Source organism: Leptodactylus fuscus, chromosome 8, assembly GCF_031893055.1.
Source record: "Leptodactylus fuscus isolate aLepFus1 chromosome 8, aLepFus1.hap2, whole genome shotgun sequence".
Classification (NCBI taxonomy): Eukaryota; Metazoa; Chordata; class Amphibia; order Anura; family Leptodactylidae; genus Leptodactylus; species Leptodactylus fuscus.
The window spans coordinates 13,623,803-13,650,151 of NC_134272.1; the positions used below are offsets into that span (position 1 = coordinate 13,623,803).

At 47.4% G+C, this 26,349-nt stretch overlaps 1 protein-coding gene across 1 annotated transcript in view; it reads right to left on the bottom strand.

Annotated features, from left to right (window-relative positions):
- Positions 1-3,497: 3,497 nt before the first annotated feature.
- The window catches only part of LMF1 (lipase maturation factor 1), a 164,861-nt gene continuing 142,009 nt past the window's right edge, over positions 3,498-26,349 (bottom strand). The window contains exons 7-11 of the mRNA XM_075285204.1: positions 24,207-24,390; positions 22,717-22,870; positions 18,404-18,587; positions 8,740-8,852; positions 3,498-5,192 (exon numbers count right to left, since the gene is read on the bottom strand). Coding sequence (XP_075141305.1) covers positions 5,006-5,192; positions 8,740-8,852; positions 18,404-18,587; positions 22,717-22,870; positions 24,207-24,390 — 822 coding nt within the window. The 3' untranslated portion in view covers positions 3,498-5,005. The remainder of the gene's footprint in view (positions 5,193-8,739; positions 8,853-18,403; positions 18,588-22,716; positions 22,871-24,206; positions 24,391-26,349) is intronic.

Consider the following 26,349-nt stretch of genomic DNA (forward strand, 5'->3'; position numbering starts at 1 on the left):
AGATACCCCAGTAGAGTCCGCCAACTACAGATTGCCCCATAAATGTCTGCCACTATGATGCCACCAGATACCCACAAGAGTGATTGCCATAGAGAGCCCCCATTTCAGTCTCAGATATCCTGTGCCTTAAATGCCCCCGGTGTGCCAACTAATGATGGTCTCATACATTGTCTGAGATTGACTATAGAAGCCCCTATATAGTGTCTGAGCGTAATATACCCCAACAGACTGCATGGCACAGAGATGCCCCCAATAGTGCCAGCTACAGATGCTCCCGTACAGTGTTTTTGCCACACATACCTGCATGGAGTACCTACCTTAAAGGTGCACCCATACACTGCTTGCCACAAGGGCGCTCCGAGTTGCTCCCACACAGTGACTCAGGCCCACACAATGCCCCCTTATAGTGTGCCAGAAGCTCCATGACATGCCTTACTTAGAGATGACCACAGGGGGCTCCACTACAGTGTTGAAACCTAATATGCCCCCATAGGGTGCCTGCCACAGAGCTGCCCTATAGTGATGTCCACAGAGCGCAAATCAAAGATGTCCTACTCCTACAGCATTCAGATGCCACCATAGGGCACCTGCCATGGAGATACCCCCTCAGAATGGCAACTACTACAGATATTCCTATTCAGCACCCTCACTGCCCCCTTTGTCCTTGCCGCTATGGTCTGCCATACTAAAAAAAAGATGGAACTCCCCTTTAAATGGTTAATAATAGCAGTAACACGTCCTAATACGTTGGGAGGGGGCCAACACTTTAACGCCAAGCTGTGCACAGTGTGAATGTGAGGCCGGGCTCCAGTACATCATGTGTGAGGAGCTATAATGGACGTTGAGGGTGCAATTCAGGCGCGGCCCTGTGATGTGTTCCCCCAGATTTATGCGCTCTCATAATTCACCATGATGGTGCCATCACTTTGGTAGAGCTGTAAAGAGAGTATGACGGGCTGGGGCGAGCCGGAGGGAGTCGTCTTCTCCCCCGCGCCACACTCAGTGCCGCTCTCCTGCCTCACTAGCGCCTCTCGGTTTTTTTTTTCTTTTATAATTAAGAATTGATTTGTGACCTCGGAGTTAATGAGGTGACAGAAGTCTGAAGGGTTTCTGGACTAGTTCCAGCTCTTTCTGGCACCACGACCCCCTGCTTTAAACAGCCCCAAATGCTCATTTGTTCTTTACCGCACCCCAGGGACCGCCGCGCCACCCCCCCTCCCATATAGACAAACGTACAGGAGGAAAATGGTGGCTGGTATAACTTGTCGAGCCGCTGTTTACTTAATATTACCGCCATATTGTTGGCAAGGTTACAGAAAGAAGGAGACAGAGCAATGGCCGGTGGGTTGTGGATGTGGCTAGGAATCAGACGGCTGTATTAAGGAAAATGACCCCGAGACAACTTTATGGAAAGATCCATGACATTATACGATAGGTGACTACCACCGCTGAGAATCCCATCGATCACAAGATCAGGGGTCCCACGTGCCATGATTGATGTAATGTCGCCCCATTCAAAGTCCATGGGACTGATGTGCTGTGGCCAGATATCTTCCATAGTCCCATATAGGCTGAATGGAGCAGTAGAAGGTATATGTAACCGCCACATCATACAAATGGGAGGCATGGGACTCCCATTCTCAGGACCTCCAGAGATTAGACACCGGTTGTCACCTTAAAATAGGTCTGAGTGTTAACTATTGAAGTCCTTAGACATAAGAGATGCGGAAACCCCAAAGATCAGATACACAAAGAGATCAGTGGTTGACTCTCTACTCAATACCAAGCACAGTGCCGTACATGATATCGTGGCTGTGCTTGGTATGGCAGCTCATTCCCATTCCCTTGTATGGGACTGAGGTGGAAACAGGCCATGTGACCAATGACCGTGGCATCCCATGGCCTGTGAAGAGGAAGCGGCACTCGCCAGAGCAGCTGATTTATGGAGGTCCTGGGTGTTGGACCCCCACCAATCAGATACTGATGACCTATACTAAGGACAGGTGAAAAATATTTTTCACGATAAATGATTGCTTTGTATAAACACGCTGCAGAAAACCTACCAAATATAGTCTAGTTATCAAAAAGTCACTTCTTTTACTTTGTGCTTTTAAAGGGGTTTTCTGAAATATATATAGATTATGTACCCATAGGATACATCATCAATACGTGATTGGTGGAGTCCGACACCCAGGACCCCCAGAGATCAGCTGGTTAAAGAGAATGCAGCTTCTTCACTTAAAGGGATCCTATCATTACAACTCAATTTTTTGTCCCTAACATGTAGGGATAGCCTTAAGAAAGGCTATTCTTCTCCTACCTTTAGATGTCTTCTTCGCGCCGCCGTTCGGTATATAATCCGTTTTTCATAGGTATGCAAATGATTTCTCTCGCAGCACTGGGGGTGTCCCCAATGCTGCGAGAGAACTCTCCAGCGATGCCTCCATCTTCTTCAGGAACGGGTCTTCTTCCGGCGCTGGCTTCAAACTTCTAGGCCTAAGGCAGCCGACTGCGCATGCCTGCTGGCCACAAGAAAATGGTCACTTACAATAATGTGTAAGCGGCCATTTACTTGTGGCCGGCAGTCATGCACAGTCGGCTTTGACCTAGGCCTAGAAGTTTGAAGCCTACACCGGAAGAAGACCCATTCCTGAAGAAGGAGGCGGCGGCACTGGAGATTTCTTTCGCAGCATTGAGGACGCCCCTAGTGCTGCCAGAGAACTCATTTGCATAACGACGAAAACCGGGATTTATACCGAACGGCGGCGCGGAGAAGACATCTAAAGGTAGGAGAAGAATAGCCTTTCTTAAGACTATCCCTACATGTTAGGGACAAAAAAAATTAGTTTTAATGATAGGATCCCTTTAATATAGTGCAAAGCACCGTACATTGTATAGTGGCGACACTTGGTATTGCAGTTCAGCCCCATTCACTTGAATGGGACAGAGCTGCTGATGGACCATGTGACTGATGAATGTGGTATCATTGGCACAGGAAATCTTATGAGTTCTGCAGCCTCTTCACTAGCTGATCCGTGGGGGTCCCAGGTGTCACACCGCCACTGATCACCTATTGAGATGGGTCATCAATAGGTAAGCCCTGGAAATATTATAAATATATCAATATTTTGTGGCAACACTAAAAGGATATTTAATTTTTTTAAGTAAGTTTTGTAATTTTCCAATCTATTTTCTGTATCAATGTCCTTACGTTTTGCAGATGTCCGCTTGCTTTCACGGTCATGGGGTGGACGTACAGGTGCACGGCGCGTACTGGCCGTAACCGTGTCTTGTAACAAACCCTCCATCTGTGGCCAGAGATCTTAAACCCTACGCAGATGGATACATAAAGTATACTAAAAATTGTGGATTGAAATGAATGGGGGCGATGGATTCTAACATGTGACCCAAGCCGCAGTCTGCAAGTAAATCACATGCAATGTGGGAAAATGATTTCAAAGTATCAAAATTTATTAATATGAATCAATTTACCCAAAACATCTGAACCGTTATTTGTGATTTTGCAGCAGTTTGTAGGAACCTCCACGGATCATAAAACCCTGGTAGATAAGCATGCGGCTAATAGACGGAATTCCAGGCGGGAGGGTTTAGGATTTTATGGTTTGCACAGAACAGAACAGCTGGGACGTGTTTTGCAGGGAATTCCCGCACATAACACAATACCACTGAGCATTACAGAAAGCAGCAGGTTGCATTGGATGCCGTATCCAACAATTCATTGTGAGCAATGGCCGGGATCCAGACGTGGCTGTGCTGCAGCCGCCTCACTTAGGAATAAACCTGCCAATGCAGATTTTATGGCCGAAGGCAAACTGTTTAGGATCAGCATTACCTCGAAAAATGCAGAAACTGGATAGGGAAGGATGAGCGTCCCATATGTGGAGCCTGTGCAGGTTGTAAGTACAGATGTAGCAGAGCTGAGTGCGTCATATAGGCACCATGAGGTTGGCTAGCTATCATACTACATTGTAACAGTGGTCAGGGGGTCCTAAACTAGCCAGGGACTCATTCTCCGTACAGGTGACATCACTTTTGGCCATTATGATCAGGTTTTGTGTTCATGTCACTAGCGTGGAGCAGACCCCAGACCCAATAGATAGGAAGAGGAAAGTGGAGACACCCAGTAAACAAACCTTGAACACAAATTCAGCTCTGCTACATCTGTGCTGCTTATGTGTAAGATAATATTAAAGGGGTTGTCCAGGATATGGGTTTTTATGGACTGACGGGGGGCCTGACAAGTGGTCCCTGTACGGATCAGCTGTACGGGGCCACCCAACATGGAGCTGCAGGCAGATAGCTCCAGTCCCTGTGTAGTGGCTAAGTGACAGTACTGCAGTTTAGCTCCCATCGAACAAAAAGAAGCTAAGCTGCAGTACCGGTGCATGGCCATTATACAGGGCATGGAGCCAAATACTTCAGACCCCCTGATGTCTATAGTATGGGCACTGGAAGTAACCCAATACAGCTGATCAGCGCAGGAGTCGCCTGTAGGTCCCCAACAATCAGATATTTATGGCCTATTCTGAACAACCCCTTTAATTTTATATACATATTAAACAATGTATCTAATGGGCATACATGTATACACAGATTTCAAGTTTTTTTTTCCAAATAAATGACTCAGAACTACATGTTTCATGGTAGAGTCCATGGACCACGATGCATTGCGGCACCGCTCAAGCTTCTCTAAGCATGGGTGTGGCTTCCTTTAAAATTTCATGATTGGTTAAAATTCACATGCAGTACCATTTCTCACCAGCATGTCTGTGGAGCCACATTTTCCATAGACACCAATGCAACAGCGCCCCCAGCTATAAAACCATAGTGAGATAAAACATTGCTTTGATTAAGTGTAGCAGAGATTAGGTAGTGTGTAGAAGTAAAAAGGACATGTGCTTGTACATAGAATTGGTCTTGTACTATCTCGGTGCAATAATGTGAGTTACATTCATACGACCACTCTTAGAGGGGCGCTATACTCTTATTTAGGCTTGCTTGATGGTGACGGCAGAGGCCAAGAGCGAGACTGGAAATATTTCTTGAGTCCTTCAAGATTGAGAGGTGGGAAGTAAGGGGCAATTCTCTTCCGTATCCACCACTTGCCCTCGGAGGCATGGGTACCCCAAATGCGAGTGAATTTGTACCTGAAGTGTTCTCCTCTGATCCACCTGCAGGGGGCAGAAGTTAGAAAAATATGAACATGATTATATAAATTGACTAGATGAATCATTGAACGACGAGAGTTAGGGTATGGGAATGGTTTTGACAAGGCTACGTGGGTATGAAACTGGGTCAGGATGTTGGGAAGATCTGATACTACTTTTTAAGGGGAGGGGAGTGACAAAATTGTTCTTCATTTTACTTCATTTTATAAAGTAGATATAAAAAATAATGGATTTTGGACCTGATTTATGTTTCTGGCCATCCACAGAAAAAAAAGCCTCTGATGAATTTCCTGAGGGGTTCTTTGATTTGGACCATTCCTGCTTGTTAGAAGGATCTTTTGACCATAAGTTGTTCACAAAGTGCACCCCCCTGTTTGGGACCGCCCAGCGATCAGCTCTGATCTGTGGTAAAACCTGGCAGTAAAGTGTTCAATTTCTCTGCAGTGCCCCCGCAGGAGCAATGAGGTATTACACTGTGTCCATTCAAATCATTGTATAATAATAGGAGAAGTCCATGCGAGAGAGGTTCTGTATATGTTTCGTTGTATGAACGGGACAACAGATGGGTAACGTCTATAATAAGTCTTTCCAAGAGTCCTGAATGGCAAATCTGTCTCATTATCCAGGAATAGGAAAGCAGGGAACTACTGTTAACTAAACAGATTCAGAAACCAGGTATAACCCCATGTGGGCCATATCTATCTATCTATCTATCTATCTATCTATCTATCTATCTATCTATCCATATATATATATATATATATATATATATATATATATATACGTTCCATCTAAAAAGCTGGGTCTCCATTCTGGTCACCCAGCTTTCCCTGATTCTGAACGGCAGATGAGGAAAAAAAAAGGAGTTATATAACTATCTAACTAGATTCAGGTCACCATGGGGAATCTGTAACGAAGCCCAAAACTAAGAGTGACCCAAGACGACTACATTTAAAGGGGAAATGTCCTTGACAGTAGATTTTGCTTTTCTATCTCCGTCTAGCAGGGAAATAGTTAATGCGGCGTACTCCATGTTGCCCGGTAGCAGCTGCGAGGAGGGGAGGAGGGGGCTTTCATGGTCGTATCACATAAGCGTCCTGGTGTTATGACATCTTCCAACTGTACGCGTTAAAAATTAGAAGCAATATTTGAGTTTTGGGCGAGAGGGGTGGGTGGGGGGTCGGGGGTAAATCTCATAGACAGCTGTAATTAGTTCCAGAGAGCAACAGCTGTCCCCCCGGCCAAACAGCTGAGAGGTTTTTGGAGGGAAAAACAGGAACTGTGTTTTCTGTCAAAATTAACGACCTGACAAGGGCGGCGAGGGTGGGGAATAAGCCGAAACATGAGTTTTATTATTCCGTCCGTGCCTTTAATATACGTGATTTGCTTTTTTTATCTGGAGACCTCTTTGCAGGGTTTCCCTCCTAATTGTAAATCAAAGCGCGGACGTCGGTGGAGAAACATAAATTCATTAAAAGCCATAAAAGCCTCTCACGGTTTTCAGCTCGGGCCTGTGAGCCGCGGATATAAAGTCATCCCAGTGTGTAAAGTCTCCGCCAATTAATAGGAACGTTTTTTTTTTTCTCTTAGATTGAATCTCGCGTTTCACTGTAATTCCTCTGTGGCCGAGGTGAGATGTTTCGGCAATAGAAACGCGTGTGAGTGTGTCGCCGGCGCTAATAAACCGCGTCAGGTCAAAGAGGCTGGTTAATTGGCGCATTAAATGGGGGGCTCAGTGGGAGTTGGGGTTAAGAAAAAAAAAAAAGGAATGTATATTATTAGAATGTTTTTGTATAGATTAGGCCTTAAAGGAATTTTCCACTTTTTTGTAAATAAAGGTTAAGGGGGTTGGCCAATTTTTCACAAGGAGGCCTAGTGCCACGGTCCGGGGTCTTGTTCCGGTGGAAGTTCTTGCCGCATGTGACCACTGATTGGCCTATGTATGTGAGTGATGTCCCGCTTCCTTTCCTTAAATCTTGCGGACACCGAGCGGAAACCACACGGACCCCATTATAGTCTATGGGGTCCATGCGGTTACTTAGCTAACCGCTTTTTAATGCGTATAGGTTACCATTCAGGGGGTGCTCAACTGGACTACTAAAACGAAGGCCTTATACTCATCAGTCACATGACCTGTGAAAGGGCTGAGCTACAATACTAAGAACAGCCACTGTGAACTGTACAGCGCTGTGCTTTGTTTTATGTGAAGAGCCCACAGCGCTCACTCAAGAAAGCTGTGGTCTCTTCAAACAGCTGAGACCCGAGACCCCCACCGATCTTCAATTGATGACCTATCCAACTATTAAACCTACACAACCCCTTAAAGTCACTTTAATTGACAATCTGCCAGCGGCCACCTCTAGGGGGAGCTTACTGCCCATTGATTACGCATTGAAGTCAATAATAACGCAGTATACAGTAGGCTCCTGAGCTCCCTCTAGTGGTAACTAAAGGCAAGTAGAATTTTATTGTAACACTCCATGATTTGGAGCTCTGTATCAGAACAATGGAGACTCAACCACTATAAAGACATATTAGGAAACCATTCAGCACAGAATATTAACCCTAAAACAACAGGGTGTCAAAAAGTGGAGATTTCCTTCAAATCTGACCCTGATCATGTGACCATGATCTATAGGACATAGATATATGTGGTATGGTTAACCGTTTAAGTGCTGCCCCAGTTTGTCCAGGTTTTGTACTCTGTGTAAGGTGACAAGAAGCAGGACCCTGGTAGATTTAATATGCGGGGGAGGTATAACCTAAGGCAGGCGAGGACTTGGCACTGTCCCAGGCTGTGATTATCTGACTTGTTGAGCAGGCCGCAGTATTAGGCTATAAAGTAAAATGAACAATAAACTGGAAAGAGCTTTCATTTTTGTGAGTCCTCTGGTAATTCCTTTTATGTTACAGTAGCTCCGGTGATGGGGCTTAAATAGTGCCCCCTACTGTAAACCGTGCACATGGACGCTCTGCGGTTGTCAGTGTCAGGGGGTCTGAGCAGAGGAAGTCACTAAGCTGAAGTTGCAAAGAGTGTCTCTCGCTCTGGAGGACCCATCCTGTCCTGTATTACATGGACAACCTATGGATGTGAATGGACACTGTGTAATGCTCAATATCCCCTGGGGTGGCGCTGCAGGGAAACTGAATATTTACTGCTAAATTTCCCCATAGATTACAGCTGATCACTGGGGGACCTAGCAGAGAAACAATGTGTGACTCGCTTATTTTCAAGAGACTCTTTTAACAAGTCCAAAGGGGAGAACCCCTATTAAAAGGACAACTCCGGTCATTACACTACATTACATGGGAGACCAGTGATGGAGGCGTGTTATTTAGTAGAGCCATTACGCCTGGGTGGAGCTTAGTTGTCACATGACTGTATAGACATGTTATTGTTTTTTAATTTTTATTCATTTTCACTTGCAGTACCACTTTCCACCACTGTGAGCAGCAAATTCTTTTCCTTCCACAGCAGCGCCTCTGTTTGGAGCCATAGTCAGTAATAAAATTTGGATAATGTTACCCTTGCTGGCCTTGGGTCACTCACCTGGGGGGTTCTTTCTCCTGGAAGGGGTTGAAAGCAAGAAGTGAGGTGGCTGCGGGATCATTAGCGAGTAACTTCCCAGCAAGATGTATTATCCATTCATTCTGTTCATAGGTCTGACATGATATGGAAGAAACACAAGTATAGTCATGTAATAATACGGGCAACAAAATACTAAAAAATGACCGAAAATATAAATTCTTAATGCAAAAACTCTAATGATTTCAATGCAATTAGTAGTACCTGCTGACAACCAGCAGGGTGCGCTTTTACCGTTACAATCAGTGTGATGTGTTGTTCGTTGGTGGAAAGGCTGCAGAGAGTAAATGGCATCAGGGCCGGCGCCAGCGCACGGCATAGTCGGGCAAGTGCCGGGGCCCACAGAGCCTCTGGGGGCCCCCCGGCACTTGCCTGTCACAATTTCAGCTCATCGGCGTCCGTCCGCCGATGAGCTGGAATACATACGCGATGAAGGAGCTGTGAGATCAGCTCCTGCTTTAAAGCTCCGGCCCGGCTTGCGTGTGTAGGCGCGATGACGTCATCGCATCACGCCTACACACGCAAGCCGGTCCGGAGCTAAGCAGGAGCTGATCTCACAGCTCCTGCATCGAGTATGTGATTGGAGGGAGAGAGAGAGGAGCGTCGGGGGAACGAGGGAAGGTGAGTGATAGAAGGTGAGTGATGTAAGTGTTTGTTTTGTATTACATTACATATTACGGTGAAACATAATGAAGGGGGCCCATGAAACTGGGGGGCAAATGAAGGGGAGGGGGGGAACGGCATGACACTGGGGAAGATGAATGGGGTGGGGAGAGAACGGCATGAAACTGGGGACAGAGATGGAGGGGGCCCAACGAAACTGGGGGGCAAATGAAGGGGAGGGGGGAACAGCATGACACTGGGGAAGATGAAGGGGGGGGAGACGGCATGACACTGGGGCAGATGGAGGGGGGAGAACAGCATGACACTGGGGCAGATGGAGGGGGGAGAACGGCATGACACTGGAGAAGATGAATGGGGTGGGGAGAGAACGGCATGAAACTGGGGACAGAGATGGAGGGGGCCCAATGAAACTGAAGGGGCAAATGAAGGGGAGGGGGGGAACGGCATGACACTGGGGCAGAGACGGGGGACATTAAACTGTGGGCAGATGAAGGGGGAGAACGTGATGAAACTGGGGACAGAGATGGAGGGGGGACATGAAACTGGGGGCAGAGGAAGGGTGTATATGAAACTGGGGGAGAGATGGAGGGGGGGCATATAATTTACAGGTGACTGTAGGAGGATTATACTGTGTGGGAGCACATAATAAATGAATGAGAATGGGTGGAATCAACATAAAAGTGGGTGGAACTAAATTTGCCGCACATTTTGCCCCTCTTTCTACTCTTTGAAAGATTGGGAGGTATGGCGTTGGTATGTATTAAAAGCTACAGGAAGCGACTAGAGACTGTTATCTTTGCAAAAGGAGGATCTACTAAATATTAATGTCACTTTTCTGTTGAGGTGCCCATATTTTTGCACCGGTCAAATTTTGGTTTAATGCATATTGCGTATTTTCTGTTAGTACAATAAACCTCATTTCAATCCTGAAATATTACTGTGTCCATCAGTTATTAGATATATCAAACTGAAATGGCTGTTGCAAATACCAAAATATTTAGAACTAAAAATGATTAAGATTAATAGGGGTGCCCAAACTTTTTCATAGGACTGTATATATATATATATATATATATATATATATATATATATATATATATAGAGAGAGAGAGAGAGAGAGAGAGAGAGAGAGAGAGAGAGAGAGAGGCTGCAGAGAGTAAATGTCATATATATATATATATATATATATATATATATATATTTTATAACATTGTGATGGAAAGGCTGCAGAGAGTAAATGTCACACATGTATTAATGAGCGTACATGCTACATAGGTAATAAGATATGTCTGCATGTGTCATATGACTGCGTGTGCCATATATATAGCTAAATTCATCCATTTCCAAGGGCATATACCAACCAATTTTCTTCTCTAGCAGAAATGGTGTCCGTGACCGGCAGACGAGTCCTGCATCAGTTGATATGCAATAGCCGGTTCTTTAGTGTTTGCAATCATTATACATTTAGAGTGATATTGATCACAGTCTCGCCACAGCAGCTTGTGGAGTGTTTGGAGCACAGACATACCTTATTCGGCAGCTGTGATTCCCTATACTGGCAATGGTTCCCTCTCCATAAAGCATTTAATATACATATAACACTAGGCGGCGTGGGAATAGTCTCACATACTAGACAACAGAGAGACATTATTATAAGAGCCCTGTTTTTTTTTTTGCAAGAGTCTAATGTACTATTAAAGTAAGCGCCATCTGGTGGCCAGTGCGGGCCATGACATGTGCACGTAGCACCTGGTGTAAATAACTCGCCGTCTGCTGCAGTTTCTGCCTCAGCAAGTACCAATAATGTATTAAATTTCATTTTTATTTCCAAATAAACCTTCATTTCCTCCCATTTTCTCCGCCGGTAGCTTTCCTGCCTGCTGACATCATTGGCCGTGCTGCGAGTCATGCCCAGTGAGGGAGACGTACAGGGCCTGGTGTGCCGTGGCAGGACTGGTATGGCCGCTGCCAGTTTTTCCCCACTCGGGGTGAATGACTCACGCTGAGCCCGCTCCCAGCGGGTATACGGAAGTGCGAGCCAGTCCTGCAGACGAGGAGACGTGTTTATGGCAGGAGTGGATTCCCTTGCTGATTCATGGAGACACAGCTACGGACTGGCTCTCGGTGTGGGATATGTGTCAGGGCGCTGCCCATGGTGCCGACATTTGCTCCTCGGTTGCTTTACGATGTGACTCCATACCAGTAGTTTGGGCCGAGACGTGAGCGCGGATTCTTGCTTGGTGGAGGGCACTGCCAACTTTTAACCATGGACACCGGTTGGCAAAGGATCGTCTGCATAACGTGAAGCGACGGAATTAAATAGCCCGAAATACTGGACTCGTCTGCGAGTGTAATGGCCGTGTCTTGTGATGTAACGCTGAGTCCTAGCATATGGCGGCAGACGTTCACTACGTGAGGTTAACCCCTACCCAACCCACTGGGGAACAGACCCTATACATATAATATGATGGAGGTTAAAGGGGTTGTGCCAAAACGGACGCCAGGACAGGGGATAAGTGTCAGATTGGTGTGGACCCGGATGCTGTGTCCTCCGAAAGTCCCCCTAAAGCCTCCTTGTAGAAAGTGCGCTTGTGTGACCGACGCCCCATCCGCTTCTATGGGGCTGTGGGTGTTGCTGGATATAGAAGAGTATGGAGCGCCGTCGCCGAGTATGGAAGCCTTTGGGGGGAGCACAGCATTTGGGCTCCCCAGCAGTGCTCCGTCCCCTGTGCCGATGACATGACGTTCAATGGTCAGAAAGTAAAGCAGCAGCTCAGTCTCATTCAAGCTAAGCTGCAATACCAAGCGCCGCCACTATACAATGGATGGCGTTGTATTTGGTGGGAAGGCTGTAGCCCCTAATAAGTATACTAAACTACTTACCATACATTAAAGGGGTTGTCCAGTTTAACAAACCCATTCCCAATTCCACATACTCCATTAGAGGTAATAGAGGAGGTTTTCTTCAGGATCCTCATCTCTCGGCCCAAGGGTGTCTGTCCTTTAAGACTCTGACATCTCATTGATGTGAAATTGTGTAATACTCAATCTAGCCTGTGGAGGCGCTGCAGGAAAATAGACGACCTGCTCTTAGAGTATAGCTGACCACTAGCAGTCCCAGCAGGAAGACTTTGCTTGTCGTCAGGGACTGTTACACAATGTTCCCCCCTTCTAACTCCTCCATGTACTAAATGTCCTATCCCTCTCCCCCCTCAGTCAGCTGATTAGCCCCCCACCCCCTAAAGTTCCCGGATCAAAAGTCCAACACCCCCGCTACCAGTTTTCGGAGCCATATTTTGGATCCTGTACCCAAACTTGCTGTTACATTATGTCTATATCAGGGCATGCTGGGAGTTGTAGTGCTGCCCAAGCTGGGGACACGATTGCAATCTACCAGTGACCTGTAGGAGGCGACAGTGGCCCTTTAAGCTTGGTTCTTCGTGTACGGACTGAGGCTCCTATTACACTGGTCACAGGGGGGCGCTATGCCAGGGGCAGTACCCACGTGTTGTTTACTTTCTGGGTCGGGCACATGGACGCCATTACTGATGGGTAGAGCCTGTGTAAATCGGGCAGAGCGGAGCAGATTGTTAGTCAGGGTGGTGCGGCGGCGGCGGCACTCCGATGCTGCTGGCTTGTGTCAGGATGTGAGGTGTGAATTAGACTGGCAGAAGGCGAGACGTGAAACACTGAGGCATTGTTCAGAGCGCACGTTCCTGACTGGCAGCGGCAATCCCAGCCCCGTGCACGACCAGCAGGCCTGGATCTGCAGTAGCAGGAGGTTCGCAGCCCCAGGGGGATACCAGTCATGGTCCATATAAACCCTTCACTCTCAAATGGTGTACCTGGGAAAGCTGGGTGACAACCAATATGGCCCCCATTCTGTATTCAATGAGGTTGTCATCCAGCTTTCCTATAGATTCCTGTAGCATTGAATATAGTAATACAGAACTAGGTTAGGCTTGCTTATCAGGAGTTCAGGAAAGCTGGGTAATGTAAGATAAGTCTTTTTCATACAGGCGCTAAGGACGTTTCATTACATGATTGAGAGCCTAAGAATGAAGGAACAGTAATGGCGGACCTATTGGTTGTCACCCAGCTTTCCCAGAAGCAGATATAACTTTTGGCTGAACTGAATTTCACCATAGGGGACAGACATGTTCAATAAAAACCTATGGAAATGTCAGCTAGGGGTGCCCAGGGGCAGATATACCACGTGGATAGCCCATGGGGCCCAGCGACCTCTGGGATTGACACCCACACCATGGACGTCCACTATGGCGGTGCCCACCAGTGACTGGCACAGGACACATCACCCAGCTCTGCAGAAATGAGTAGCTTTGGCTAAATATTTTTCTTGCCCACGCCCGTCCATACCCGCTGCTCCCACACCGCAGCCATTAACCTAATGCCCCCCTCCCCCGTCATGTCTGTCTCCCCGGGGTGCCAGCTGCCCGCTGCCTTTTCAACTGTAAACCCAGAGCGCGGTGTTATTCCTGGACGCTGCCCTGCATAGTAAATACCAGCGACTTCCACCCGGCCCGGCTCGCCTTTGTTTGGCTTTGTCGCAATCTGGATTTATTTAACCCTTTCTCCAAATATTGGGGTCAAACCATCTACGGAACTGGTGTGAAATTATTTGAGAGTACTTTCCCTTTAAATAATCTGTTCCTGGGAAAGCTGGATGACAACAACTATGGCTCCTGCATGGGTTGTTCTGCCAGTCAAGTATCCGCCACTCCCACATGGTTACATAAATGGATAGATATGCCATTCATTACCTAGGAAAGTTGGATGATATGCCCCAAAGAAGTTGTATGTCAAACATATTAATGGGTGACAATATAGCCCGGACTTCTGATTGGCACCCATCTTTCCCAGTATCCTGAACAGTAAATCAGTCCATTTATACAATATTATTGGGGTGGGGGATGTGTCACGGTATGGTCACCCAGCTCTCCAAGGTTCCTGAAGAGCAAAAAAGGCCAGTTATACACTAATACTGGAACAGGGAATGTGGTCACTGTATGGCACCCAGCTCTCCTCGGATCCTGAACAGCAAATCAATCTAGTTATATACTGATAGGTGGATGGGGGATGCGTCACTGTATGGCACCCAGCTCTCCTAGGATCCTGAACAGCAAATCAGTCCATTTATACAATATTATTGGGGTGGGGGATGTGTCACGGTATGGTCACCCAGCTCTCCTAGGATCCTGAACAGCAAATCAATCTAGTTATATACTGATAGGTGGATGGGGGATGTGTCACTGTATAGTACCCAGCTCTCCTAGGATCCTGAACAGCAAATCAGTCCATTTATACAATATTATTGGGGTGGGGGATGTGTCACGGTATGGTCACCCAGCTCTCCTAGGATCCTGAACAGCAAATCAATCTAGTTATATACTGATAGGTGGATGGGGGGGGGTGTCACTGTATGGTACACAGCTCTCCCAGGATCCTGAACAGCAAATCAATCTAATTATATACTGATAGGTGGATGGGGGGGTGTCACTGTATGGTGAACAGCAAATCAATTCAGCTGTACACAAATACTGGGGTAGGGGATGTACTCACTATATGGCACCAAGCTGTCCCAGGATCCTGACCAGTAAATCAAACCAGTTCTACACTAATATTGGGGTAGGGGATGTGGTCACTGTATGTCACCCAGCTGTATATCTGGCCATTTAGGATATTTAGAAAGCTGAGTGAGAACCTCTGTTAGAGCTGCTAATGCAGCCATATGAGAAGAGCCAATCCAGCTTTTCAAGACTTCTGAAAAGCAAGCAACTTTGCAATTTTATAATCTGCAGACATACATATGATATAGCTGACGATCTGTATGGGAGCTACAACAGCAATCACGTTGGTTGGACCCGACATGTCTGTACACTACCTCAACAGGAGCTAACTTCACTGAAAATGGTGTAATACTGCATGTCACCTGCGGGAGTGCTGTGTAGGAACTGCACAATGGCTGCTAGCTTCCATCACAGATCGGAGTTGATCCCAAACAATCCACGTTGTGATCAATTTATCATAAAGAGATTGTTAAAAGTGGAATACCCCTTTAATATTAACGCAACGCCATCTTTTTAAGGTGTTCCATGACTTTCTCATTGTTGGGGATCTAAGTGCTGGGACCCTGTGATCCTGACAATGAAGTGGCGGCAGTGCTTCACCTGTCTACAGGTTGTGTATGGTACTGCAGCTCAGTCCCATTCATTTCAATGGGACTGAGCTGCAATACCAGACACAGTCCAGGGATAGGTTATTATGATTGGTGGGGGTCCGACAACCTAGACCCTCATCAATCAACAGGTTATAGAGGAGAGAGCACTCTGGCTTTTTGACTGATTACCAAGCATAGCGCCATACACTGTAAAGTGGCTGTGCTTGGTATTGCAGCTCAACCCCATTTACTAGAATGGGACTGAGCAGCTGCTGTACCATGTTAACAATGAATGTGATGTCATCAAGAGCGCCATATGGTTGTGATTTTGGATTGGACTGCCACTGGTCATATACCCAAATCCCGGAAACTCCTTTAAGCGGTGTGACACAAATGTGCAGGAGAAAAGCCACCCCGGTTTTGAAATCCCAGATATCGGCCCCCTACCAATCGTATCAATAGGCCATGACATGATATTGGAAAATGGGTGTACTGTCTCTTTAAATGTGTCAGTCCCTGTATCTGTGAGTTGTCACCCAGAACTCCACACTGTATCAGAACCGCAAATTTGTGTCGTATCCAAGGGCAATGCAGTCCCCTGCAAATGAACTGTTTCCATTCCCCTGCCATGTAGGTAATGTACACACGGCCTGTACTGAGTACATTACACTCACCTCAAGATGGAAAATTCTTTTAAGAAAACTTCCATAACAGAAAGATCCCCCCCCCTTCCCCCGCCATCATGGAACATCACATGTAAAACGATCCCTTATACACAGGGCCGGTGGTAGCGGGGATATTTGCAGTGGGATTAGCGAGTGCTTATTTATCGATGGCGCGCAACATCATCCCAAAAATAATTAAGGAAAACAGAAGTCCGCTGGCGGCTGCAGCGCGGCGCAGGGTAAACACCGCGCACATATTTCTGAGGATCCCTGAAAGGGCCGTTTGTCTGCGGGTGTTATAGCTGCCACTGATACGAGCCGCGGCGCGAGCCAAAACTCCGCAGAGCGAGCAGTGAGACGTGGTGAGTGTGACCCTGCACAAACATCAGCATAATCCAGGGCTATGGCGAGGGGAGAGGCTGGCTGCCGCACAAATACCCCCAGCATGCGCCGGCCCAAGACAGACTGCATCTGCATAATGATATGGAATATCAAACATGGCAGGAAGTGGGCCTGAGGGTCCGAAAACATGAAAGATGGAGGAGAGTGTATACAGGATAGAGAAGGGCATAAACGGGATGGAGAAGAGAGTGTACGGGATGGAGAAGAGAGTGTCCGGGATGGAGAAGAGAGTATACGGATGGAGAAGAGAGTATACGGGATGGAGAAGAGAGTGTACGGGATGGAGAAGAGCGTATACGGATGGAGAAGAGAGTGTACGGGATGGAGAAGAAGTGTATGGGATGGAGAAGAAGTGTACGGGATGGAGAAGAGAGTGTACGGGATGGAGAAGAGAGTGTACGGGATGGAGAAGACGTGTATGGGATGGAGAAGAAGTGTACGGGATGGAGAAGAGAGTGTACGGGATGGAGAAGAGCGTATACGGATGGAGAAGAGAATATACGGGATGGAGAAGAGAGTGTACGGGATGGAGAAGAGCGTATACGGATGGAGAAGAGAGTGTACGGGATGGAGAAGAGAGTATATGGGATGGTGAAGAGAGTATACGGGATGGAGAAGAAGTGTATGGGATGGAGAAGAAGTGTACGGGATGGAGAAGAGAGTGTACGGGATGGAGAAGAAGTGTATGGGATGGAGAAGAAGTGTACGGGATGGAGAAGAGAGTGTACAGGATGGAGAAGAAGTGTATGGGATGGAGAAGAAGTGTACGGGATGGAGAAGAGAGTGTACGGGATGGAGAAGAGCGTATACGGATGGAGAAGAGAGTATACGGGATGGAGAAGAGAGTGTACGGGATGGAGAAGAGCGTATACGGATGGAGAAGAGAGTATACGGGATGGAGAAGAGAGTGTACGGGATGGAGAAGAGAGTGTCCGGGATGGAGAAGAGCGTATACGGATGGAGAAGAGAGTGTACGGGATGGAGAAGAGAGTATATGGGATGGTGAAGAGAGTGTACGGGATGGAGAAGAAGTGTATGGGATGGAGAAGAAGTGTACGGGATGGAGAAGAGAGTGTACGGGATGGAGAAGAAGTGTATGGGATGGAGAAGAAGTGTACGGGATGGAGAAGAGAGTGTACGGGATGGAGAAGAGCGTATACGGATGGAGAAGAGAGTATACGGGATGGAGAAGAGAGTGTACGGGATGGAGAAGAGCGTATATGGATGGAGAAGAGAGTGTACGGGATGGTGAAGAGAGTGTCCGGGATGGAGAAGAGAGTATACGGGATGGAGAAGAGCGTATACGGATGGAGAAGAGAGTATACGGGATGGAGAAGAGAGTGTACGGGATGGTGAAGAGAGTGTCCGGGATGGAGAAGAGAGTATACGGGATGGAGAAGAGCGTATACGGATGGAGAAGAGAGTATACGGGATGGAGAAGAGAGTGTACGGGATGGTGAAGAGAGTGTCCGGGATGGAGAAGAGTGTACGGGATGGAGAAGAGCATATACGGGCTCTCAATGATATATACTCTGTCATATTCTATCTATCTATCTATCTATCTATCTATCTATCTATCTATCTATCTATCTATCTATCTAAAATCCATCCATCCATCCATCCATCCATCTATTCTAGGCTTCTTATAATCCTAAATCCTTTCCACCAGTCCTGTACCTCAGTGGGCTCGGTCGCAGCAATAGGTTTCTATAAAACATGAGAACAGCAGTGACAGGAAGAACAACAGGAGGCTTCTTACCTGGAAAGCTGCGAACCACATCAGCCAGTCCAGGCGGTAGTGATAGGGGGATATGACGCAGGGCCGGCGGGTTAAATTGCCCGGTTTGCAGTTAAACTCGTACTCCTCCCATACAGCTTTGGGGTCATTGGGGTCCGGGCTGGACGTCCCCTGGATGACGACCTCCGTCCTGTCCTTGGTGACACTGTGTGGACAATACAACAAGAAGGGAAAACCATAAGGCTGAGACCTAAGTACTGGACAGGGCCTAGATCTATGTTTATCAAAGACTGACATCTACACAGGCAGAGCAGTAGGAGAATGTGAGCTGACATGTCTATGGGCACTGTCATGGCTGCTGTGACTAGTGGGCGCACTGTTATCGCAATGAGCTCATCCTGAGCCCCCTGATTCACGTGCCCAGATCTATAGAAAGGACCTAGACATCCATCAACGCTGTAGGAACCTGAAGCCACCACATAGTATAGCATAGACAGTACTGATCATGAAGGGATATCTAACCCTGTTCGTCCTGAGCCTCCTGGTTCACGAATACAGGACTACAATGAGGGCTGAGAGTGTGAATACGATACAAGGGGGACGTCTACTTGGTAGGACGCGCATCCGGCGCCAACCACGGCAAGCCTTGACCCTAGGCCACAGGTGTAATGTCACCCTGGGGTCACACACAATTTGTTTTTAACCCTTCCTTCCCCATTCTGCGATTTCCAGGGAGATAATTCGGCAGCGCTTAGGTGGTCCCTCCGAGAGGACAAACATCATGGGATGCCAAAACAAGCAACCGGAGGACAGCATGGATATCCTGTAATGGAAGGAAAGGGTTAAAACCGCCACAGCAGCGGCACGCGGTCCCCGGGGCCCGTCTAGCGCTCGATTAAGAAATGGAACATTATTCGGGCAGATCTGAGGCGCGTTCTACCCCACGTTTAATAGATTGTGGGGGCCGCACGTTTCATATGTAGCAGTGCTGGGTGAGTTATGGCCGTGGCTGGCAGCCCAGCGGTAACAAACACTTTGTAAATCAGGGACACCAAATTAGTAATAAAAGTGGGCTCCTACTGTGTGATTTCAGAGATGTCAGCTCCGCAGACCCCCAGATTCATTACCGGCCCAGGGATTTTTTTTATTTTTTTTTTATTGGTTTACACAAGCTGGAATTACAAGAGGTCTCGGGGCTGGCGTCGCTCTCGCTGCTCCTTCTCGCGCCTGAAATCAGAACCGAGGAGCGGAGAGAGGAAGAAAGACCGTCCATGGTGGGTCCTGAGAGCGGCGGGGCGCCCGTACTTGGCAGTCGTACCCCATCTGCTTGGATTTAACCTGTTCATGTATAGTCTGGAGAGAGAACTCTCTCCAGCGCCGCCTCCATCTTCTTCAGGAATGGTCTCTTTGCACGATTTCTTCCGGAACTGGGTTCAAACTTGTAGGCCTCGGGCAAAGCCGACTGCGCTGCCCACAGGCCTTGAGAAAATGGCCGCTAACTTTCTGTGTCAGCGGCCATTTTTCTTGTAGCCGTGGGCATGCGCAGTGTGCTCTGCCCGAGGCCTACAAGTTTGAACCCAGCGGCGGAAGAAATCGCGCAGAGACCGTTCCTGAAGAAGATGGAGGCAGCGCTGGAGAGAGTTCTCTCGCAGCATTGGGGACGCCCCCAGTGCTGCGAGAGAACTCATTTGCATACAAACGAAAACCGGGATTTCTACCGAAAGGTGGCACGGAGAAGACATCTAAAGATAGGAGACGAATAGCCTTTCTTAAAGCTATTCCTACGTGTGAACGAGAAAAAAAATGTGATTTTAATGGTAGTATCCCTTTGCATCTTGTAAGTTTTCTTTGCTGTCAGTGAATGGAAACATTCTGCTTCACATCCAGATAGCCTCTATAGGCTAGATAGGCCATATTCACACGGTGTAATTTGGGGAGGAATCTGTGGCAGAAACCCAAAGCCCCTGCGAATCCTTCACTAATGTCAGTGAATGGAGTCACACGGCGATCCCCAAGATTGCTGCGTCTTGTAGATCACACACTGCTTGGTCCTTTGTGAAGTTGTAGTGGCAGCACCCTTGTGGATCAGCAGGTGACTCCATTCACTTACATTAGTAAAGGAGTCGTAGGGTGACATGGTGATTGTCGGTCGCACCCAGTCACCGAGTAGCCATAGTTTTCCAGAGTCCGAACATACAGCTAATGGGTTTGTTACAGTGTATCAGAGCAGGAAATCCTTTGTAAGATATACACGGTACCATTCACTGACTGCAAGCAGAGATTATCCCATGCCAGATTAAAGGAATCCATGCTATAAGGCGCACATTGCGATTAGGGCCGCGACCGCCATACTATGGGAAGATGGCGCGGAGGGATGTAAGTGAGAGGCAGGAAGACGTCACCGCCATGTTTTATGAGGGTCTTTATATACAGAGCAGGAGCTGGAGCCTCGAGTCTGTAAAAGGGGACAGGGGTCTCATATACATCCACATATATTTTCCAGGTGGCGCTCTGTCCGCCTCGCCGCCCCCCTCCCCCCACCGTGGGTATTAACTACTTTAAGGTAGAGATGATTTTATGGTGATGGATTTTGCCAGAAGCTGTTTGTCTTGGCGTCGGTTCGGCTTTGGATGAGATCCGTCCTCCTGGGCCCGGCACAAGACTCGGCCTCCACTGTCCAAAAAAATCCCTTAACATGTGTTTACCTTCCACCGCGCCAGGAACATGAAATCCAGAATCAGATGGAAAAGGAAAATAGAGGGAAAAAAAATCTGGATTTTCCATCGTATTACAGAACGCCGGAGGCCAGAATACCCTGATGGGAAGAGGGAGGGGGGTGAGAGCAATGTATGTATTATAGGGCACTGCCCCTCCCCAAAAATAGCACAACTGAAAAGGTTTTCTGGGAAAGCTGGGTGACATACAATGTTGTTGCCATTACAGCAAATCCTGCAGGGGTATCACTCATCTTTCCGAGACTCCTGAATGATAATTGTGCTTAGTTAGGCACACATACCATAGCAGAAGATACTACTCAGCTCTCCCACACACCTGAGTGGCAAATCCACCTGGTGCTTTCCTTCATGAACAGCACCACACCTGTCCAAAGGTTACATGCCGCTGACCTGTAATACCACATACAACCTTTGGACGCCTGTGGCGATGTTTGTCAAAGAAAGCAGCCATGTTTATCTACATATCAGTATCCATTTTTGTGCTGGACACTGTGTAATACCCTATTTCTCCACTAGGGGACACTAGAGTGACTACCTGTGGCCTTCCAGCAGGTCATTTTTTAGATGAGGGGTTATCCAAAAGTAGCAAACCCTAAAAATACATCCTCTGCCCCTGTACTGAGAACCTAGCACGTTTTCTATATAATGTATTGCCATTACCCAACTTTTCCAAAGTTCTGAATATCAAATATGCCTTAGTTACACAGGAATGTAGGAACATAGGATTCGTCATTGTAGATCTGACGCTCAGGAGTCTGGGAAAGCTGTGTAACCACAGTTAAGGGCACTGTATTGGTGGTTTTATAGTTTTACAATAGCTAGACAGTTTGGATTCCTATTAAAGCCGTAGTATATTGTCAAACACCTGGTCACATAAGGGTTAATGGTGTAAGGCTCTGGACGAGGGGGCGATATGGGACCACTGGGTCTCTTAAATGTCCCTTCTTAAATCCTGATGCCTGGAACAGCTGGACGTCGCAGGAAACGGCCTGAAGACACGAGGCAGGATCCCGCATGTGCCCTGTGTCTCGGGGTGCCCCCTACCTGGCCAAGGATACCCAGGACTCCGCTGGCAATGCCAACCTTCCTATAGAGTAGGGCAAGTGTCCAACCTCTCCAGAAATGATCACTCTATTCTGTTTGTGGGAAAGCTGGGTGACAAGCAATACGACGCTATTACAGGATGCACAAAATCAACATGCTAAGGCTCCTGCGTGGTCACTTGATCTATACTGATACGCCTGCACTATGAAACTGCAGCATAGAGAGGAAGATTAGTCATTCAGGAGCCTTGGAAAGCTGGGTCAAAGATGCTTGTAACAGTACCATGCTGATTTTTATAGGGATTGTGACCCAGCTTTTCAGGGCGTCTGAATGGTTGATCTGTCCTACGCATCCTCTGCCAGGAGCCTTGAAAAGCAGTATCAGAATCCTAAAATGCTGCTATATACTGGTGTGGCCCAGCTTTCTAAGACTCCAGAATAGACACCAGTACCTCCTCTAGTATAATCTGGGATCCTATCTATTTGTCTAAGTGCTGATACACCCTGCGCTTCCCCACAGCTGCATAAAGGAGGGTGCTGTGATGTAGGGCCGTACCTGCCGAAGGCGCCATACGTGTTGACGATCCTCAGGGGGTTAAATGAGGCGTTCATCAGCTGTCTGGAGCTCACCAGGTTCAGGACCACCGGGACACTGAGGTAGGCGATGAGGAGGCCCAGAGATATGTGAAGCACCTGGCGTATGTAGGACCCTGCGGAGTATAGGCCACCATTAGTGATACATCCTTAATGATACCTGCGCTGACACATTGTAACAACCCACTAGATTATCATCTATGGAGTATATTACCAGGGTGGCTTTAGGGATGTGGCCCCATCAGCCACCTGCAGAGAAAATATAGCACCATCAAAGGTCATGGTCACCCAGCTTTCCCAGACTTGTCCAGCAAGTCAGTAATATACACTCCTTATTTACGTTGCTGCATTACTAGGCATCTGGGAAAGTTGGGTGACATCCCTCAAGGGAGCTCCAGTGGTGGCCATTCCGGAGGTAATGACATAATCCATCCAACCCATCCACCCCCGCACTGTCACTTCATAGCTCAGCTACTTATCTGCTCCTGTATCTTCCCATTACTACATGTGTTTATTTCCCAGGGTGATAAGCAGCGCCCCCACACCCCTGCTCCAAGATTCCTGCCCTCCGCTATTAAAGGGGAGCGCCAAGATGATATCACTGACAGCCTATACTCTGATCAACAGGGGTCCGACCCTTAGGACCACTGGTATACACCTATACACAGTTACTGCTAGCACAAGTTCAAGTAGTTGGATATAGGGAGATATAAGGGTTCTGGAAACTGAAATTATTTGTGTGTCCCTTGAGGGCTCCCCCTAGTGGTGGCTGCAGAAACCCAGAAATGTATCATTTAAAGGGCTTGTCCAAGATTTACATTACAATCTTTGGTGCTCCGTGTTCCAGTCCAGGTTCCCTTTCCCTCCCGTGTTGGGACTCGCCACGTCAGTAGCGGCGAGGCTCATATGACCACTCAGTGGCCTGGAGAAGGACCGGTGACATCACTCATATACGTCACCAGTTCCTTACCAGTGACCGCTGAAGCCAATGACTGGTCTGAGCCGTTATATGAGCCTTGTCGCTACAGACATGACCAGGGGAAAGGGACCAGGACTGGACAACATGATGTTCTTATATTGTTGCTGTTCTACACCCACCTCGGCCACCCCTGAGTTTACTCTACATCCTGGACAACCCCTTTACCTATGAGTAAGGCCTGAGAGGGAGTCCTCCATATTAGAAAACACAAATACAGGACCCCTAAATTTAGACAGAAAAATCCCAATGAGGGCAGATAATGACTTTGGATATTTATAGAAATAGCTTCTTCGCTGACACTTTATGGGCTGCGGTCGAGCACAAATTTTGGATTATTAGATGATTCCTGCGGATACAGGTTCCGGTAATAAGCCCTCTGCTAAACGCAGACATACAAGCGTGGGTGAAATATCAGATGTCAATAACACCATCCACCACCATCAGTGGTTAGGAGGGTCCGCAGCAAGACTTACCGTAACTTTTCGTTGGCCGCTCTCCACGAGACGTCTTCTTCTGGATTTTGGACACTTGATGTTTTGCTGACCCATCTTTGGAGCTGAACAGGAAGCCGAGGCTGGCATCATCGAAACAGGCGATACTTGGCACGATGGTCAGCCAGTTTAGGAAGCTGAGGTTACCGCTGAGGATCAGAAGCACCTAGTAAATAAGGAGACATGTTCCTGTTAGAGCGCTAACACGTCCATGGGCATGGGGAATGGAAAACCACCATGAGACCCATTAAGGGGACACAGTAGTTGCATTTGTTATGTACTATAAGGTTATGAATAAGCTGGGACTGGCCAACCTGCTTGCCATACGGGGGTAGATGGGTGATGCCACCTTCTTACTTGACTCCTAATGGACTTCTTCTTCATAGGCTCCTTGATAAAATGAATCTTAGGGCCCACTCTCTGCCAACCCAAATTTTGGTGGGTTCTGCTGGACTAGAGCCTACAGGGGTAGATGGGTGATGCCAACTTCTTACTCGACTGCTAATAGACTTCTACTAGATAGGTTCCTCAGGCCTATCAGATAAAATGAATCTCAGGGCCCACTCTCTGCTAATCCAAATTTTGGTGGGTTCTGCTGGACTACAGCCTGGGCCAAAAGATCCTCTGCTACTCTGGTGGGCCATTCCAACACTGCCACTACTATTCTGGAGCCCTGTATGGCAGTAGTGTTGGGTACATATTTAGTTGCACACGTTGTCCTGGTCTATACATAGAATGTGGCATCGCATCTAAAAGAAGGCCATATTGGGTTTACGGATGAATCAAAGATGGTCCTTGTAGGCCAAAGGAAGGAGGACACTTCAAGGTATGGTCCAGATTGTTTAGTGCATGAAAGATGAAATGGATCCCAGTAGTGGAGGTGACGCACATGACCTACAACATAAAAAGAGCCCACAGGGTGACGGGGACTTGGTGACAATTGTGGGCAAAGTGGCCGAAGGGAGGAGAACACAATGGAAGTGGATCTGGATAGAATATAGCGAACTAAGAAGCCAATGAAGAAAGGGGAGACCATGACCGTCATGGACTCACTAGCTACTGATGGTAGACATAAGGTCCATTAGATGTTTGCTACGCCAAGTAGCTACTCCTGACAAAATCATTGGGTTCTCTTAAAATGTCCACAAAGCTCCCGAAATGACGGCGGATCTCCTAGATCAGAGGTTCCCAAACTTTTTTTTCTTGTAGACCACTTTCAAAATTTTACTGGTTTTGGTGGACCCCCTGCTGCTACATTTCTACCATATTCCCAAAACTCGTCAAAAAATGTGAAGACTGGATCCAACATAGACCCCCGTCGAGTCTCCCGTGGACCCCTGGGGGTCCACCAGGACCACTTTGGGAATCACTGTCCCAGACTCTAGATCTGGGCTCAGAGGAATACGCTTGAAATCTCTCATTTTATATGTGATAGGGGCACTTTACGTGGCAGTCACTTCCCAAAAAAGAAGGAGATACGACCCTGCCAATAGGGGCATGGTCAATAGGTGCATGGCCTTACGAAGCGCACTCTTCTCCTAGAACATCTATGCCAAGTGTTGATAAGTATGGCCTAGCGACTGACCATGGGAATCCAGTATAATGGTTAGGCAGTACACTCAGTTGTCTAAGGCGGCGTTGCGTAGGTCCTAGACAGTCCATGACTTTACAGTGATCACTGGTGTTCACGCATTTCGAGGGCAACAAGTCAATGTCACATTCCCGACAACTGTCATGGTCCTGAGTTGGTTCCATCGAAAAATGGGCTGCACGTCCATGGTGTTGGCCGTCTTAAGTCACCCTCAAAGATAGGAAGACATTTTTATCCGCTACGGACCTGAACGTTCACGTTATGGCATTTGTTGTCTACTGAACCCGCTGGTAACGACGGGGTTAACCCTAAACGTGTTGACTCTTAAACCGGGTAATAAAAGTGAAAAAAAAAAAAGTCATTTCTTGCTCATGTCAAATTTCTGAAGATTAATCTTATTCCATCATATGGGGCCAAAGCAGACAAATTCTTTGCAGAGTGCCAGGGGCACTTGTGGGGCTTTCGCGTTTTATGGAGGGCTTTCCTGGCTGGGATATGTCAAAGTCACAGCCATTAATTTGACACGATGCTTGT